Here is an 18,753-nt window from a genome sequence, read left to right as displayed (position 1 = left end):
CAAATGTTTCTTTTAAATTATCACCACCATCATCATTAGTCTTCTGAGTTTAAGAGCCCAGTATCAGGGCGTGATATCAGTGAGGACAAAAATTTGGCGCCCCCTAAATATTTCCTATTTTCATGTTCTCCTCCCCTTTGCCTCCCATTCTGCACATTTTCTAAAGTGCACTAGGTCATAGTGGTGGCAACTCAATTTCCTCTATGACTTGGGCCTAACGTTGAGTAAGGTAAAGGTAAAGGGACCCCTGACCGTTAGGTCCAGTCGCGGATGACTCTGGGGTTGCGGCGCTCATCTCGCTTTACAGGCCGAGGGAGCCGGCGTACAGTTTTCAGGTCATGTGGCCAGCATGACTAAGCCACTTCTGGTGAACCAGAGCAGCACAGGGAAATACCGTTTACCTTCCCGCCAGAGCGGTACCTATTTATCTACTTGCACTGCATGCTTTTGAACTGCTAGGTTGGCAGGAGCAGGGAACGAGCAATGAGAGCTCATCCTGTTGTGGGGATTCGAACTGCCAACCTTCTGATTAGCAAGCCCTAGACTCTGTGGTTTAAACCACAGCACCACCCGCGTCCCAAATTTGAGTAGGTACCCGTACAAATATAGGTATCATCATCATCATCATCATGCACGTCCTTGGCTTGGCTCTGTGCAGGGGAAACCACCCTCACTGCCGAAAATTGGGCACTGTTAGCATTGCAGGGTAGCAAATTCTCACCTCCCATATAGCCATTGGTGTCATTGGATGGAATGAACAAGCTTTACAAATTTTGCTCGGTCATTACTTAATGTATTGCTGGAAAACCACAGAGGAATGTATATACTGTTACATACATGGATGAAGACCTTCATTTCCCTCCCAGAGCTACAATTCCTTAGAATGACCGAACACTCAATCCCTCTTCACAGGAAAATCTGAGAATGGTTGCTCTCTGCAGAGGAAAGGAGTTTCCTAAGAGCTCTTAGCACCCTTAACAGACTAAAGCTCCCAGGATTCTTTGGGGACAGCCATGATGATTTAAAGTCATTTCATAGCGCTTTCAGTGTGTGATGTGATTGGGCCTTGGACTGAGGAGACATGGGTTCAAATCCCCACCTGCCTATGGAGCTGAACACAAGGCGTTGGGCTAGTCTCTCACCTGAGGCTAACTTACAGGGAGGATGCAGGTAGCACTGTAGTCTAAACCACGGAGCCTCTTGGGCTTGCTTATTGGAAGGTCACGGTTCGAATCCCTGCAACAGGGTGAGCTCCCATTGCTCTGTCCCAGCTCCTGCCAACCTAGCAGTTCGAAAGCACCCCAGTGCAAGTAAATAAATAGGTACCGCTTTGGCAGGAAGGTAAACGGCGTTTCCGTGTGCTCTGGCTTCTGGTGTCCCATTGTGCTGGAAGCAGTTTAGTCCTGCTGGCCACATGACATGGAAAGCTGTCTCTGGACAAACGCCGGCTCCCTCAGCCTAAAAAGCAAGATGATCGCTGCAACCCCATAGTCGCCTTTGACTAGACATAACTGCCCAGGGGTCCTTTACCTTACAGGGCTATCGAAAAATGACTGTACATTGCTCTAAGCTCCTTGGAGGAAGAGGAAAGGGGTTTAATTTTTTTAAATAAATAACATATAGTTTAAATGTCTGGAAAAGGAATGCAGGTGGTGCTGTGGGTTAAACCACAGAGCCTAGGACTTGCTGATCAGAAGGTTGGCGGTTCGAATCCCCGTGATGGGGTGAGCTCCCATTGCTCGGTCCCTGCTCCTGCCAACCTAGCAGTTCGAAAGCATGTCAAAGTGCAAGTAGATAAATAGGTGTTTCCGTGCTCTGCTCTGGTTCGCCAGAAGCGGCTTAGTCACGCTGGCCACATGACCTGGAAGCTGTATGCCGGCTCCCTCGGCCAATAAAGCGAGATGAGCTCCGCAACCCCAGAGTCGGCCATGACTAGACCTAATGGTCAGGAGTCCCTTTACCTTTACCTTAAATGTCTGGCAGGAAGAAATGAACAGGAGCTTTTATCCTGCATGGAGAAGTAGTGATGGGCAAACTCCACCTGTTGATGTCTGCCTCCTTGGCACTTGTTAAAGAGATGGAGGACTTGTGAAGAAAAATAGTTGATGCTACATTACAAACACCCTTTAAGCCTCTTAGCCCCTGTGATGGTGTGACTGATGAGTTCTTCAGCTACCTTAGCATGCCTTCTTATTGTGCATTTATTAGGGAGACAGACAGTTTTGTTTCCATCTGACCCTGCTTATTTCTTGGAGTCACCAATGTACCCTGGCAATGGCGACTTTAGATGGGAAAGTTCTTAATCTCCTTTTTTTTTTCCGGGGCAGAAAGTCTGAATAATATTTCAGCGCAGACTGCCGACTCGCTTGAGAGCTCGCAGGGGATTTTATTTCTGTGTCAAACCTGCCATCTGCCAGCCCCAAATCATACTTGTCTTCCACCACCTTGAAAAGGTTAGCATTTTGTTAAAAGATTTTTTTAATGCTCCCCACTAAAACCGAAAAAGGATCCAAGAGGCAATTTGAGTGGGAGGAGACCATCAAGAAGAAAGCCTTGAGAAATGCAGTTTGATACTATTTGATCTGTTTGATTTTTTTGTCCTCATTCATACTACTGGTTTCAAAGTGAGGGCATTGTTAGAGTTTTTGTGGTGATATGCCCCACAGCTATTTTTAGATTTATTAGGTCTTTTTATTGTACATGTAAGAGTCAAATTAGATGCCAGCAGCCATTTGTCTTCCCCAGTCATTATAAAGTAGGGTGGAATAAGAACATAAGAAACGTCTGCTGGATCAATTCCAGGTTCTTGTTCTCACATTGGCCAACAAGATGTTTTCTAGATTATACTGCAGCCTCTGCATGCTTAGTTGGTGGAAACCAGTGGGAGAGTCTTCTTTGTGGTGGCCCCCTTATTGCAGAACTCCTTTCTTTAGGGCTCGTCCAGATACCATTTCCATTGCACATGATGGATGGTATTGGGGTGGTGGTTATATGGTTGGTATTGCTGGGTAGGGACAGTGGTTGTCATCAGAGAAATGTTGGGTGGAAGCAGCAAGACCCAGAAGGAGAGGATGTGGGGCAGATTTGGGTGTGCTGTGGACCACACCCAGCCCACAGCCAAGCAGTTCCTCACCCCTGTTTTAACTGGACCCACAACATAAACAAGGAGAATAAAGGAGAATAAATGTAAGGAGTGCATTTCTTCCATGTTTTCCTTTCAGCTAATGCATAGATTCCACCCACTGCAGGAGCTAATTGTGCACAAAGGAGAGAGGAAGGATTTGTCATAGCCAATCAAGGAGAGGGCAATAGTCACCCAGAGGCTTTCCAGTTAATTAAACACTTCTGGTGGGGGGGGGGAGGGAGGGAGAGAAAGCCAATTAATTTGATAGGAACTGGTCTGGACTTCCCTTGAAAGTAGCTGCTGTTTTATCAATACATTTGCCAAGCCTCTAACAAATATTAATATCGTAAGCCATCTCACTGCTGTTCTCTTCAGCTAGAACAAAGAAACCCTGTTCTAGATTCTCGTCTGGGCTAGAAACGGAATGAAGAAAGGAGCAGTAGACATTATGGGATGACATGCACAGAAGTAATTTCAAAGTGATCTAAGAACTGAGATGGCTTTTCACCCAAAGAAAGGTAAATGCCTGCATATTTCCAAACCGATGAGAAAAGGACACAGCCAACTCTTGTTAAGAGATACTGCAGTATCTCAAAACCAGAGAATGCTTGAAATTCATCCGTGAATTAAAGTATTACAATGGACCCTACATGGAAACTTGAGTCCTATGCATACCCAGAAGAACATAGTGAGACACACTTGCGAGTAAGTGTGATTATTATTATTATTATTTATTATTTATTGAATTTATCAACTGCCCCATATCCGTAGGTCTCAGGACAGTTCACTGGATGTAGGATTTCACCGAACGTAGACAGAAATTTCATTTGAAACCTTCCTTCTAGAAACAAAACCCAGCCATTTTGTCGAAACATTTTCCAGCCATATTTTGAGTGCTAATCTTCACTGTCACCTAATTTCAAAAGCAATCCTGCATTTATTTCTTTAACTCCATCCCACACATCCTCAGATCTTCCCATTAATATTCTTTTTGCACACAAGAAGATCCTTGTTGTAAGAGAGCAGAGACCCATCTAGTCTAGCGGCCAATCAGATGCAACAGCCAAACGCAACAGCCCTTTTGCCTCTCTTGTGATTCCCAACAACTGGTAGCCAGAGGCATAAACTATTTTAAATTAAGACTTGCTAGTACAACCCACTCTGATGGAACCAACTGGAACCAACTTGGTTCTCATTTTAAAAGCTGCTAATGCAAGAGAAGAAGAAAAAAGAAATCTAGATCTTTGCCCTCTAGCAAATGAAACCATGTTCACACACACACACACCACCTTTGTGAGGACTATCCAAAATGTCATAAAATAACCTTTCTGTTTCTCCAGAACTCATCACCAGGCCAGATGTTAAGCAAAGTAAAGGGGCGAATGGGTAATGACTCTTAGGCTCTATACTCACTACCTCAGGTTTGAGAAATCCATGACCCTCCCTATATAGGTGGACTCCAGTTCCCAGCAGCCAGCAGGACCAATGGTCAAGGATGATGGGAGCTTTAGTCCAGCAGAAGTTTCCCCACTCCTCTGCTATGTGTTATGAATGGGGATGCACATTTCCACTTGTACTGCAAGGTACATAGGAATGTGTAGGCTGTCCAGGTCCTGTGTCAACTGTGGCTCATGATTATGTTCAGTCAAGGCTGCTGCTAGTGCATGTATTGCATACATAGCTTTCATCACTTGATGACTCAACCATTGCAGTCTCACCGCTGAATGTACAATGAGCACTCAGTTTGAAAGTAGGGCATTGGAGTTGACATGTGGCACAAAATCTTGTCCGTGATGATTGATCCGGCTCATTCATACATAGAATCACAGAACTGTAGTGTTGGAAGGGAACCCAAGGATCACCAACCCCTTGCAATGCAGGAATCTTTTGCCTAACTTGGGGCTCGAACCCACAACTCTGAGATTAAGAGTCTCATGCTCTACCGCTTCTTGCTGCAGTCATCAAGTGATGAACAGTACGTATGTCTGAACCAGCCCCCTCAAAGCCCTTACAATGGGGAAACATGAAATACAGTTCTAAATGTGACACTGCGGCATAACGAAAGAATTTGCACAAATAGCAGTAGGGAAGACTGTTCTTATAATGGAAAGAACCAAAAGCTGACTATATAAATAAACGGCTGGTCCTTACTTTTGGATCGTGTATTCCAGACAGTTCTTCATAGATTTTCTCTCCCACCATGACAGCAGCCAGATTAGCTGTGTACGTCGACAGACAAAATAAACAAAAAATGGCCCAGAGGTTCATGAGAAACCTTCCAGTCCAGCACTTGGGGGGTTTGATGGCAGCTGTTCTACCAAACAAGATGGCGTAACAGACGTTCAAGGCAGAGGAGAAGGAGAAAACTTTATCCCTGTTTCTTCCCTTGGGGGTCATCCCAAAGGGGCTTTTCCATTCATACAGAGTGAGAAAGATTGCAGTGATGTGCAGCGCCACAAAAATCCCCAACCACATGGTCCAGTGGAGCGGCCACATAAAAGCTCCAATAGGAGCCGCGGTGTCTTTGGTTCTCACCAGAATGCCCAAGCTGGTGGAAAAGAATGGGCTGGTGAAATCGATCACTTGGCTACGGGCTGTGTTGATGCTGAACGATGTCACAGCCATGTGGGCAGTCCCAGCCAGGAGGTCGCCTACAAGCCCTGTCCACTGACCGTTCTTCAGAGCCCCATATTTCCCGTCGCCGACAATGTACAGGTCAAAATCGAAGTTCATATCCTCTGCCAATTTTTCCAGCAAATCTATAGTGTAGCCATAGCAGCATTTCTTCAGCTCTGTGGGCACTGTGTCATTGCCCCCTTGAAGGCTTTCGAAGAGGGCATCCAGCATGGCTGAATCATTGGTCAAGGGGTCCAAGCAGAGCTGTCCAGCTGGGCACAGTCCTTCATCATCCACAGCCCTTGTGAACACGAAGGGATGCTCAATGAGGGTCACCACCCTCAGGTGCAGCCGGGTGGGATGCTGGTTGTGATTTTTGTGCCTCTGGGCCTGCTCTGGCCAGATCCCGTAATCCATTATGATCTTTCCTTCTTGCCAGCTCCCCAAACGAGTCCACATCGGGTTCCCTACCGGATCGTGCTGCAGATTCCAAATGAAGAAGTTGTTTTCCGAACTGATGATGGAAGAGCCTTTCACTTTAATGTGGCCACTGAGCCCGTGAAAAGTGGTATTGGCTAAAAACCTATGAGACAAATGCAAGATGTTACCAAGAGAGAATCAAGACAACGGATCTCCCACAGCAGAAATTTGCTTTGCCCTCTCATTCAAATGCTTTTTCTTCAAAAGTGCCTGAAACTGTAATCCAAATGCTATCTACTCAGAGGTAAGCCGCCCTGAATGCAGTGGTAAATTGGATGAGGACTGAAGTTTAAGGCCAAATTCAGATTTTTCTTTGGGATGATCCTTTTCCCATGATGGAAGAGTGGGGATGCTGTATTTGTGGTTTTCAGACTCAAAAAAAGAAAGCGAGACATCAGGGTTATTTAATCATGGGAGCATCTGTGTGGAACACCTGCATCATATATTACATTATGGATCTGATAGAATATTGAGGGCATGTCTGTGCACCCAGTGGCGAAGGAAGCTTCTCTGGCACCCGGGGCGGCATGTCCAGGGGCAGGGCGAACCGCTCATAGAAAGGGAGGGGACGTGGCACGTGGCACCCATTCCAGCCCCCTGGTTTGTTTGCTTGCCTGCCTCCTTCCCATCCTCTCCCCTGCCTGCCTGCGTCCTCCAGCTGGGAGTGCAGGGCAATGGCGTACCATCCACCTGCGACTCTCCCCCGACTCCCGGGTTGCCAAAATGAAGGGGGAAGGGCACCGGCAAAGTGGTGCAGCTCCTCCCTTCCCCTGAAGGCTCGGGACTCTACCCCGAGCCGTCGGGGGAATGTGGGGAGCTGCACTGCTTTGCCCACAGCCTTCCCCCTTCATTTTGACAGCTTGGGAGGCTTGGGAGTGTCAGGCAGGGGGTGCACACCGAATGTCACCCCCTCAGGATGACACCTAGGTGGACCACCCCACGCCCCCTTTCTCCGCTACTGCCTTTACAGGGGGAGAAAGATCTGTGGCCTGGACAGAAATATATGAGATTTGTCTAAGGCAGGGGTGGCCAACTCCCAAGTGACTGTGATCTACTCACAGAGTTAAAAACTGGCAGTGATCTACCCCCTTTTGGAGGGTTCAGGTCAAAGTTGTTGAGCTGTTTTTTTTAGGAATGGAAGCCCTGTTTTGGGGGTTTCAGGTGAAAGAGTTGTTGAGCTCTTTTTTTAGGGAGGAGGAAAGCCCCATTTTTTGGCGGTGCAGGAATGTTGAGCTTTTTAAGGCAAACCAAAGTTGTTGAGCTTCTGTGGGGGGAGCCAGTGATCTACCAGTGATCTATCACAGACGTCCAGTGATCTACCGGTACATCACGATCTACCTGTTGGACGTGCCTGGTCTAAGGCAATGATTAAGGCCTTGCTGGGCTAAAGTGAATGATAAATGCAACAAAGGACTTCAGCTTTGGCCAACTACATCTCCTTAGTAGTGTGCTAGTATGTTACATACAGTGGACGCACGGGTTGCAAACGTGATCCGTGCGGGAGGCACGTTCGCAACCCGCAGCATTCGCAACCCACAGTGCCATGTCTGCGCACACGCGGGTCATGATTCGGAGCTTCTGCGCATGTGCAAAGCACAATTTAGTGTTTCTGCGCATGTGCGAGCACTGAAACCTGGAAGTAACCCTTTCCAGTACTTCTGGGTTCGGCGCAGTGCACAACCCGAAAACGCGCAACCCGAAAGCGTCTGTAACCGAGGTATGACTGTACTTGTCATCTTCACACTTTACATTTTAGGTGGGCACTTTTTTTTAAAAAAAAAGCTTAGTTGTGTGCCTAAAATGTAATGCGTGCAGCCAGTAGCTCATAAACACAAAGGCACTGTATTTTGGTCCTTTTCATGAAGATTTTGAAACACTGGTGCTTCTTTCCTAAAGAGTCACAGTAGTCAACATTCGCTGATGGGTTAATTCAATTATTCTGCATTCATTAGTCTGATGACTTGGTCATTCTGTCTTTATCTCGCAAAGTTTAGTACAGAATGAGAAAATGAGTATGGGCAGCAAGTCAAATCACACAGTCCTTTAATTACCTAAATAGCATAGTTAAAACACCATAATTTACAGATGAGATGGGCCTTTCAAGTCCTAATGCTTTTTACCCTGTTACAAGGGTGATCAGCAGAAATTCTCTCATCACGAAGCCTCTAATACATGTGATTCACTGCAAAAGCGCAGCCGCAAACTTGTAAGAGAACTGTTGAGAGACCCCAGTTTTTAAACTACAGAGATTGCTCTCCTGTATTAGCAGAGTATGGGTTTCATCTGCAAAGTAGAATGCAATAGCTTTTAAAAATAATTAGCCTTTAGAAACTTATAATGACCATAAATTCCATAAACAAGGAATAATACAATCATAAAATAGGAGAGTTGGAAGGGACCCCAAGGGTTATCTAGTCCAGCCCCCTCCAATACATTAATAAGAATACTGTCATAAATCAGGGATAGGGAATTCTTGGCCCTCCACATGTTTGGCCATCCAGTTTCCTGTTTCCCTGTCCATTGGTCATGTTAGCCAGGGCTGATGAGACTTGAAGTCCAATAACTTCTGGGGGCAGGGTACAGGCTTCCTACTGCTGTCCTAAAGTTACCCCATATCCTCTATCATTACTGTTCTCCAGTCTTCCTGAAAAAACCAGCAACTCAATTTAGCTCCTATGAATGAACATACCCAGGTGATTAATCATAGGAGGTAAATGGAGTCCCCCCCCCCACTCTTAATAAGCCCAACAAAATTGACTGTGCTTTTCAAAATATCCCTGGGTCAAAGGGGAGGGTAGGTTGTAACACTATTTCGAGGGTCATCACCTGCCACCATATTTTTTCCAAACCATTACAAGTTCTATTCTAAAAGCAAGCTGTACACCTTTAAATGGAAGCTGGATATGACATCACAGAATTTAAAAGTCAACTTAAAAAAAAAAAACTTAGGTGGGGCAAATCATCTGGATAAATCCTTAGATATCAGAGTGTCAAAGTCAAATGGCTTAATTGCTGCAGCAACATCATGGTCCAAAAGCCTTGCTTGTATTTGAGAAAGCCAGACTTGTGAGAGCGGAGATGTTAGTTACCCTATATAACCATTTGGGAAGCTTCTCTATAATAGGTGAGAATAGGCTAGCTCTTGGTTCTGTATGGCCACTGAGTCCTGTGATCACTGGAAATGGCCATAATGTGTTGACATTCCCTTGACGCCATCATAGTTGGGTCACGCCATTATTTCTGCTCCTGGTAAGGAGAGTTCTCACATCAGCACTGGCTTTTCTGGAAAGGAAGTGATGATGTGATGGCCATAGTCATTTCCACCAGACTCTCCATGATGTCATTATTGTGTCTTCTGTCTAGTACTCCACTGAGGTCAACATGAAAATCCAAGTAAAATTATTATACAGTCAATCATACAAATAATAGCCTACAGAGCACATGAAATAAAAAAGAAGCTGTTTCACTGGAAATAAGGGCTAGATTGAATGATTCCCAGGACTCCACCGGAGTAGCTGCAAAGTGAGTGAGGACGCAAGTTATAGTGGGGAAGTTGCAGTTGGGTTAACAGTGCTTTAACTCCCTCTCCCCATTACTTTCCTTCTACATTTCAAACCCCAGCTCAGGTTCCCAGGCCCAAGTTTCCTGAGGCTGAGAGAAAACTAGCTGGAGAAGTAGAGCTCCAGGGAAAAACATGAGGCAGGGTCAGGGTTAAGCACCTCATCCTTGCCCTCTTGCTTCTGTTCTCTAAGTCCCACCCTACTCAGTACCATCTGGACCTTTAGGCAAGTCCTGATTGAACCCTTAAATATGGAGTGTCGGCATCACACATTCACAGTGCTTGCAAGGAAATTAATTGAGAGATAATCTTACTTTGATAAATACTGGCCCGAAGTGAGATTTTTTCTCTCAGTGTTCAAGCAATTGGTTGTACTTGGAATAAGCGCTAGTTCTGGTTGGATCATTGTAGCGGAAGCAACAGCTCTAGCTACAAGCTCCATTGCATCCTGTATGTAGTCTTCAAAAAAAGACTGTGTTGTTTTCCCATGAGCTATGAGACCCAACGGCAAGCCTTCTGTCCTCAGCTCTTCCACGTTGTGCGAATCTCCAAGAATCCAGTGGAGATCAGGAGGCATCACCCCAAATTGGGTGGTAATTTCAAAAATCCTCCTTGTGCTTTCCATGTCGCAGCCAAACATCACCACCGTTGATGTTGTGTCCTTAATGTTCTCCAGATGAACTTGCAGGTAAGTCAAGAGGTTGCTGGTTGAGGTGAGGTTCCCTGTGATATTTATAATGGATCCCAAATGAAACTTGGAGCTCTGCTGTGTGAGGAAGAGAAAATCTGTGATGTTCCACTCTTCCTGGCACACCATCAAGCTAAAGTTATACCAGTTGTTCAAGGCCAAGATGGAGAAAGTGACATCAGCGTCGAAACTTAATGAGCGTTCTAAGCTCAACTGCAGATGAAGGGGATTCTGTAAAATAAGAAAAATATTGGTTAGGGAAAGCCTTGACCACAAATATATTATACTTGGAAGGGGAAGTTTTGTGGGGTGGGGAAGCAAATGTATGCAAAACTCTGTTGCCATAAATCATAGAATCCTTTAAAAGTATCTAATTCACCTTGGTGTTTCAATTTTTATTGACCTTGTAGCATATGTTCAATTTACATCTGCAATCAAGTATCCTGTTCCTGGCTGCTATTTGAAATAGCTCATCCCCTAAGAAAACTCCCACAGAATGAAAATCCATTCTACATATGCTTGCTTGGCTCTGGAGTCCTAGCTTCCAAAATGAGGCAAACCTATCTTCCCCTGTTTTGACTGTTCATGAAAACATTCCATGTTCCTAGTTTTTCAGGAAGTTTCACAGGTTATGTGCCAATCAAATTCAACTTTTCTATCTAGCTTAACTATTTTGGTGTACTCTTCATATTTCTCATTTTGAGGGAGAGATGCAGAAATGGCCTATTTTCAGATTTATTTTTTAAAAAGCACACAATTAGGGTGCACCAAATTCAAGGCTTTATATGGTGTGGAGGCATCCAAATAATTTTGGTCAAGGTAAGTGAGTGACTACCAAGCATCATTATATATATGCCATTTTGTAAAAGGTAAAAGTAAAGGACCCCTGGATGGTTGAGTCCAGTCAAAGGCAACTACGGGGTTGTGGCGCTCATCTCGCTTTCAGGCCGAGGGAGCCAGTGTTTGTCCACAGACAGCTTTCCATGTCACGTGGCCAGCATGACTAAACAGCTTCTGGTGCAACAGGACACTGTGATGGAAACCAGAGCGCATGGAAACACCATTTACTTTCCCACCACAGTGGTACCTATTTATCTACTTGTACTTCATGTTTTCGAACAGCTAGGTTGGCAGGTGCTGGAGGAGAGCAACAGGAGCTCACCCTGTCATGGGGATTCCAACTGCCGACCTTCTGATTGCCAAGCCCAAGAGGCTCAGTGGTTTAGACCACAGTGCCACCCACATCTCTATGCCATTTTGTATAACATGTTGATCACTAGAATCATGCAGCTTGGAAGCATCAAAAGGCTACTGAATGTAACCTCTCATTTGAGTGCAAGACCAGCCACACACTAAGCTCCAAATACTAAGAGGTGTAGCCTAGGCTACAAGGTTTTACAAGTCAAAGTGAGTAAAAGCAAGACATACTCCATACATTTTGTTTTGCCCAGTGCTTATGGCCTTTACATTTTCAAAACACCAGAGACAGGTATACGGATTTGCAGTGTGGAAATCACATAAGAAAGCTTATTAACATGGGAAATGTTTGCAGCATGTTAATCCACAGCGAGATGAATATGCAGTAGCAAGAACAGATTTGTAATGAGCCAATGATGTAATTCCCAAAAGTGTGATAAGAAAAGCTCCAATTCAGGATATTCAGTCTTCCCCCTCCCCTACTCCTCCTTTAAGTATCCAAAACCTCTTTCACAGACCAGCTAATTAAATGGATAAGAGCAACACAATCAATATGCATCTTGTAATAGCAATAATTTACTTGGACTGTAGAATGAATAAAATGTGCTGATGGCTTGGAATTGCACAAAACCAGCAGCCACTGAAGAGGGCATGGCATACTCTCCAATGGTACTATTTCATAAATAGTTCAGTAATCTTTTCTCTCTATGCATAAAGTGATGCTTCCACACCAGAGTTTATCATTGATGCTGCTCAGGCATGGAAGTTTTGTGCAGCATCCACACACTATCATCGTCTTCAAAACCTCGTTCCATATTATTTTTACAGTTTAATCTGGATTTACCATAGAAAACCCAGCACGTAAATAAAAATGCAGAAAAAGTAAATGCAGATTGAAATGGGGGAGGTGGCAGGAGGAGAAATATGGGATAACATTTTGAAGAAACCAATATCACGTGGTTCCTGTAAAAATTTCACACACATCAACAGTGCCAGGTCCACAATAAACCACAGTTCGGAAGTGCCTTTAGTAATCTAGAATATAGCAGCAAAACTGTTACAAAACAACAAACATGCAAACAACCCATTACATATTAGCAATGGGCTTCAGCTTACAAATTTTGCTCTCACTGATCCAAGGGTGAGACTTTAAACATCTTTACTAAAATGTAGATTCTCTGCTAAAATCACAAACGGCGCCACTCTCCTTCCGCTGTTTCTCTGTGTTGCAAGCATCCTTATTTACATATATACACACAGGCAGGTACTCAGGTCTTAGTTCTCCTGCTGAGTGACAGACCTAAAACTTGTGATGCATTCACAAGATTTAGTCACAAGTCACCTTACCACACCCAGTGGAAAGTTACTAGCTCTGTCCCTATACGCAAAACACACACACACAAATCAATGCTTATAATACACTTAAACAGAGCATTGTTATGTATATGAAATTTATAACTTCAGCACTGGGGACATGACCCAGATGCATCAGATGATCTCTAAATTTGCCTCACTGTGCTGTGATGCTGAGCCTGGGTCCTATATAGAGATCTAGAAAGGCTGTATGCCATCTTAAGATAAGGGACCATTGCAGGCAGGAAGTGAGAACCACAAGAGGAAGGAACAGCAAGCTGCAACTAGGATAGGTGAGTGTACAGTGGTACCTCAGGTTAAGAACTTAATTCGTTCTGGAGGTCCGTTCTTAACCTGAAACTGTTCTTAACCTGAAGCACCACTTTAGCTAATGGGGCCTCCCGCTGCTGCCACGTGATTTCTGTTCTCATCCTGAAGCAAAGTTCTTAACCTGAGGTACTACATCTGGGTTAGCGGAGTCTGTAACCTGAAGCGTCTGTAACCTGAGGTACCACTGTATATGTTTGTTCAAAGTGGTATCTCAGTGCTTAAAAGGTATGGTGTGAGTGTGGCCTAGGACTGAGGAGACCTGGGTTTGAATCCCACTTGGTCATGAAGTTGTCTACATGATGTTGAGCCAGTCTCTTGGCTGAAGCTCCCTTACAGGGCTATGGTGCGAGAGAGAAATGGCCATTGTACATTGTACTCTGAGCTCATTGGGGGTTTCTTTTTGTTTTGTCCCCCCTTGGCATTAGCTGAATCATATGAAGATGATCCCATTTAGTTCTCTTAGTCACAAAATGCATATTGGAGCACAGTTCCAATATTCCGTTTATGTGCTTGGGGATCTGGCTCAGGAAATGTAAGCCTGCTGCAACTGCAGTTTTGGCCCACAAGTCTCTGGAGTTCTTCCACTTATATTAATAGGCGTTGGATCAAACTCATTACTCTGATTTACTGATCATGTTAAGCCTGCATGATGTATAGTGCTATTTCGTTTCTTAGATGGGAGTACTTCTAGAACTTATTTGTTCTTTTTTTTGATGGCTTCAGGTTTCTCTACACCACTGTAGTAAGAACAGTTATTTCATTTAACAAGCAAAGGCTTGTAGCTGTGCCTTGATCAGCGACTTCCTTGTGCAGGAATGAGTCCCACAATTATATTGTCTCCACGTGATGCAGCATGAGCTATCTTCAGTTGTAAAACTTAATTATTTTTATACCTTTAAGCTGCTGTAATCTCCCCCGGGACCACATGCTAGAGGGTGGGCAAATAATTGAACAACAGCAAATTCTTTTCCGACCCACTATTTAATTCAGAAGGAGCCATGTTGAAATTGCTCAAACTCTTTGATCAAAACCACCGACATATTACCTCTCTCTTTGGGAAAAAGATTTCTCTCCAGGATGTGTGAAATTTTCTGCCTTATTTAGACAGAATTTTCCACTGTCCCTCCCTCTGTACCCTTCATAGTGTTCAATATTCATGTGGCATGGCTCAGATACCTTCACGTGCGCAGGGGTGTGGTCAGCCCTGCTTGATTGGGCGTGGGGGATTCCCGGCTGTGTCACTGCCCAGGCAATCAAGCCGATTACTCTGGGGGGGGGTGGCCTGCTTGATTTAAGCAGGACACAGCAGGAATCTCACCCCTTTTCATGCTTCCAGGTGCTCTGGCTTGGCGGTTAGGAATTGGAATATTGCTGGACAAGAGAGGAGGGGAGGTAGCGCCATCACATCACATTGAAGGGTATTCTGTTAAAGGATTCAGGGGGCGTGGCCCTGTCCAAAGCCTGGGGAGGCGAGGGCCTAAGGCACGACCCCTATCGGTGGCCTTGGGGGAGCTTCTACTGGTGGTTAACCCTTCCCAGGCTCCGTGCAGATGGGCAGGAGTCAGATATAGTCAGTTAGGTCCAATGCCTAAGCCAATACCGCTCACAGTCTGTAACCAATAAAGTTATGGCCTTTTTTTAGCCCATTAAACTAAAATACTGTTGTCAAGTGTCTTATTCAACCTCATGGGGTGGTGGTGGTTTGGGACCTTGCCATGCAACATCTGCCGACAGACATGCACTACTGTATCTCTAAAAATAAGAAAGCAGCAATGAAACTCTTTGCCTAAGGGATCATGGCCCAATGCAGACAAATGTATGGATGAACAGCAGCAAGGAGCAGAAGAATGGTTCAGCGAGATCCATTCCCACCTGCCTATTTTTGGAGTTGCTCCACACATGCACCTGTATGGAAGCTGAATATGGAACTATGTTTCTCTGTGTATTTAGCAAGCTAGATTTCAGAATCAACTTCTGAAATGTTCACGAAGGGAGCTTCAGAAATGGAAGCTAATTTAGACCGTCTTAAAGATCCCTTGCTCCTTGCAGCAAAAGCAACTTGGCAACCAGCCAAGCATCACAAATATGCAGACCTCCAACTATTGATTTTAAAAAAGCAGCAAAATGTTAATCACCCTCTCTTTTGATTAATTTAAAGGTTCTCTGAATTTTGTCTTTGGACCAGATTGTGGACCACGGCATTTTGAAAGGCTACACACCAGCACCCCAACGTAGCGCATATGAATATTTCAAGCTTTTGTACAAGGTCAGAGAGGCTCTAAACAAAAACCCCAAAAAAGCAAAATTATGAAGAGTCAGCCATTTTAGGAGAGAACGATCTATTATTTATTCACGTTTCTGGTTACAAATGAGGATAAATACTGTGGCTCCAGAAACTTGCAAGTGTTCTCCATTAAAGGGCATTTAAAGGGAGCAGAAAAACTGGAATCTAGTACAGGCTATTTTAAGTTATGAAAATTAGATCAATGAACAGTGGTGGCTCCATCGAAGCATGGCATGATGTTGAAGCTAAATGGGAATACTATACAAAGGGGCTTTCAAATTATTTATACTGCAGCCTGTTTTCTACTGCCTGTGTTTCTGAAGCCACACTACAGAATACAGATCCTCAGCAAACATGATGCCTAACTATAGCTTGTTTTCCTTACCAACCAACATTAAGCATAGTATCCGAATACCTAAAGCACAATCAATGACTGGTCAGCAGCCACAAAACAGGATTTAATACGATGGCTAAACTGTACAGCCGTACCAAGCAAAACATAATTAAAGCATCTTTCTACTTAGATACTGGAAGACACAGCAGACTAAAAGTGTGAATTATCAAATATTGCAATCTATCAATATCATGGTCACTAAATAAGCTGCCAGGCAGGTCTCACCTGTGCCCAAACATAATCATGGGTCCATGGTATGCTTAGGATTTTAACTAGGCCAAAGGCAATAAACTATGGTTACAATTAACAACAGAGCCTAGGGCTTGCTGATCAGAAGCTCGGCAGTTCGAATCCCCGCGACGGGGGTGAGCTCCCGTTGCTGGGTCCCTGCTCCTGCCAACTTAGCAGTTCGAAAGCACACCAAAAAGTGCAAGTAGATAAATAGGTACCACTCTGGCAGGAAGGTAAACAGCGTTTCCGTGCGCTGCTCTGGTTCACCAGAAGTGGCTTAGTCCTGCTGGCCACATGACCCGGAAGCTGTATGCTGGCTACCTCAGCCAATAAAGCGAGTTGAGCGCTGCAACCCCAGAGTCATCTGTGACTGGACCTAATGGTCAGAGGTCCCTTTATCTTTACCCTTTAAAAATTGTTTACAGTGGGTCCCACCCATATCCATGTCACACACAATCTTGCTTTAAGTGCTTGGACTTTGCCATCTGCAGGGAAAATCTTCAGATTCTGACAGAGTAGGAAGGGGAACAGTAGAGTGTTTCTCAACATTTGGCAGGATGGTGTAGATAGTCAGGCTTACTACATTCCACTTGGTAGCTGGCCCAGAGCAAAGAGTGGAAATGAGCAGTTCTGGGTGGATGAGAACACACACAGGACAAGATAAAAAATTGTTCTTATATGCAACAACTGCAGCAAGAATCTTATTAGTCTGAAAGTGGAAACAGCACAAAGTACCAACAAAAGAAGAGTGGCAGATGAAAATGATGGACTTTGCAGAACTGGCAAAACTGACGGAAAGAATCCGGAACCTGCAAAATCAAGCATTCCAAAAAGACTGGAACAAATTTATATTATACTTGAAAGACAACTGTAAGCAATTAACATCATTAGCAGGGTTATCTGAAGATTTGTAAGATGAATTAGTTACCTATTCAGGTTGATTAATTTAATATCTTAAGTAATCATATAACAAGAATAGGAAAAGAAGTGAAATGCAATAATATAAAATTTTAATTTTGTAAACCATCAGTGGGAGGGAGGGAAGTCGTTTAGGCTCCATTGAGCCAAGAGATTTAATAAGAGGATACAGTGTTACATACTGTGATTATATGTAAAACTAATAAAAAATATTTTTTTTAAAAAAAGAACACACACAGGAGAGAACTGCAACCATTACAAAAATATGCATGAAAACTTATCATTTGAATAGAGCCACTCAAGTGATGCTGATCAATTGCTAGGAGGCCAATGGAAATTCAATATCCCTAACATCTTCATCTGTAAAATGAGATTAATAGCAACCTGTTTGTACCATTTTCAAGTTGAATACTACTGATTTTCCCCTGTAAGCATTGAACAACGAAGGTGGGCAAGTTATAAAATGGTCTGATGTTGGAGCCTGCCATTACAAGTGGCACTTCTTTAGGGTAAAATAAAGACGCAGAAAGCTAGCAACATTTCCATGATATGAGAGAGCAGCTCGTTCAGACTTCTTCTCCTCCCCGGTAACTTTTTATTGTCTCCTTTGTTCTCCCAGCCGCATGGCCGTTTTTCCAAAGTCTCCTGTTACCTCATCCGGTCAAGGCTTGACACTCCCCTCTCCGTATAAGGTAATCATTGCCCAGAGGAATGTCAGGGGGCCCCTGCAGTTTTTACAAGCCTCTGCCTTAGCTGTATGACTCCCACATGCCCTCTTTCTTTATTTTATTAATCAGAGTCATAAATGTCCGTTCCAACACGATTATATCGAGTGCGATAAGCAACTCTTGTAAGGGTGGGAGCGGGCCGCGGACTGGACAACTATGCAGTACACATAGAAATTAAGGAAGGAATACTTTGAATACATCAACACAAAATAATGCAAATAAATACTATAATGATCACTAAAATTAATAAACGTCGAAGCCAACTTCCATCCGGAAGCCAAGAATATAAGAATTCTGATTCCAAGCTGCATGGTAGGCTTCCTTTGCTAATTTTTAACCATGCACTCGTGTCACTCCTACAGCACTGAGATTGGTCACTGTATGTTCCTGTAAGAGAACAAGAGCTATTAAACATGAATTTCAATGTATATTGACAGTTTGGATATATGCCCCATGATTCTTTCCCCTCTCTAATTTGAAAACAAATTGAGGCAGGCTCATGGAGGGTCAATTGTACTGGAGGCCAAAAAGTTTGCTTAGGGGATATAATATTTGTAAATCGAAAGGATCCACCATGAAGCATTAAGCCTGAATGAAGGGTAAAAGGGGACATATTTTACACAACCAGCATCTAGAAGCATGCAATAAACTGGTAAACATAATCATATCTTGTACAGAAATATTATCCCTCCATATTTTATGATAATTTTCTCCCCTAAAAGTCTTATTCAACAAAGCTGTTCTTATAGTTCGAGAGTGGCTGAGGTGTGGATGCTGCCAGCCAGAGTAGGATTCTGACGACTGCGGCTTGCCAGCTGATAAGGTGAAATATGGTGGTTTCAACTGGACTG

General features: G+C 44.0%; 1 protein-coding gene across 1 annotated transcript in view; it reads right to left on the bottom strand.

Moving 5' to 3' along the window:
- Positions 1-18,753, bottom strand: part of GRIN3A (glutamate ionotropic receptor NMDA type subunit 3A) — a 99,190-nt gene that overhangs the window by 39,896 nt on the left and 40,541 nt on the right. Inside the window, exons 2-3 of the mRNA XM_083718489.1 lie at positions 10,094-10,698; positions 5,276-6,323 (exon numbers count right to left, since the gene is read on the bottom strand). Coding sequence (XP_083574615.1) covers positions 5,276-6,323; positions 10,094-10,698 — 1,653 coding nt within the window. The remainder of the gene's footprint in view (positions 1-5,275; positions 6,324-10,093; positions 10,699-18,753) is intronic.

Source organism: Podarcis gaigeae (genome assembly GCF_964106915.1).
Source record: "Podarcis gaigeae genome assembly, chromosome: 17".
Taxonomy (NCBI): Eukaryota; Metazoa; Chordata; class Lepidosauria; order Squamata; family Lacertidae; genus Podarcis; species Podarcis gaigeae.
Note: the sequence above shows the minus strand (reverse complement) of the source record. Positions and strands in the feature narration are given on the sequence as shown.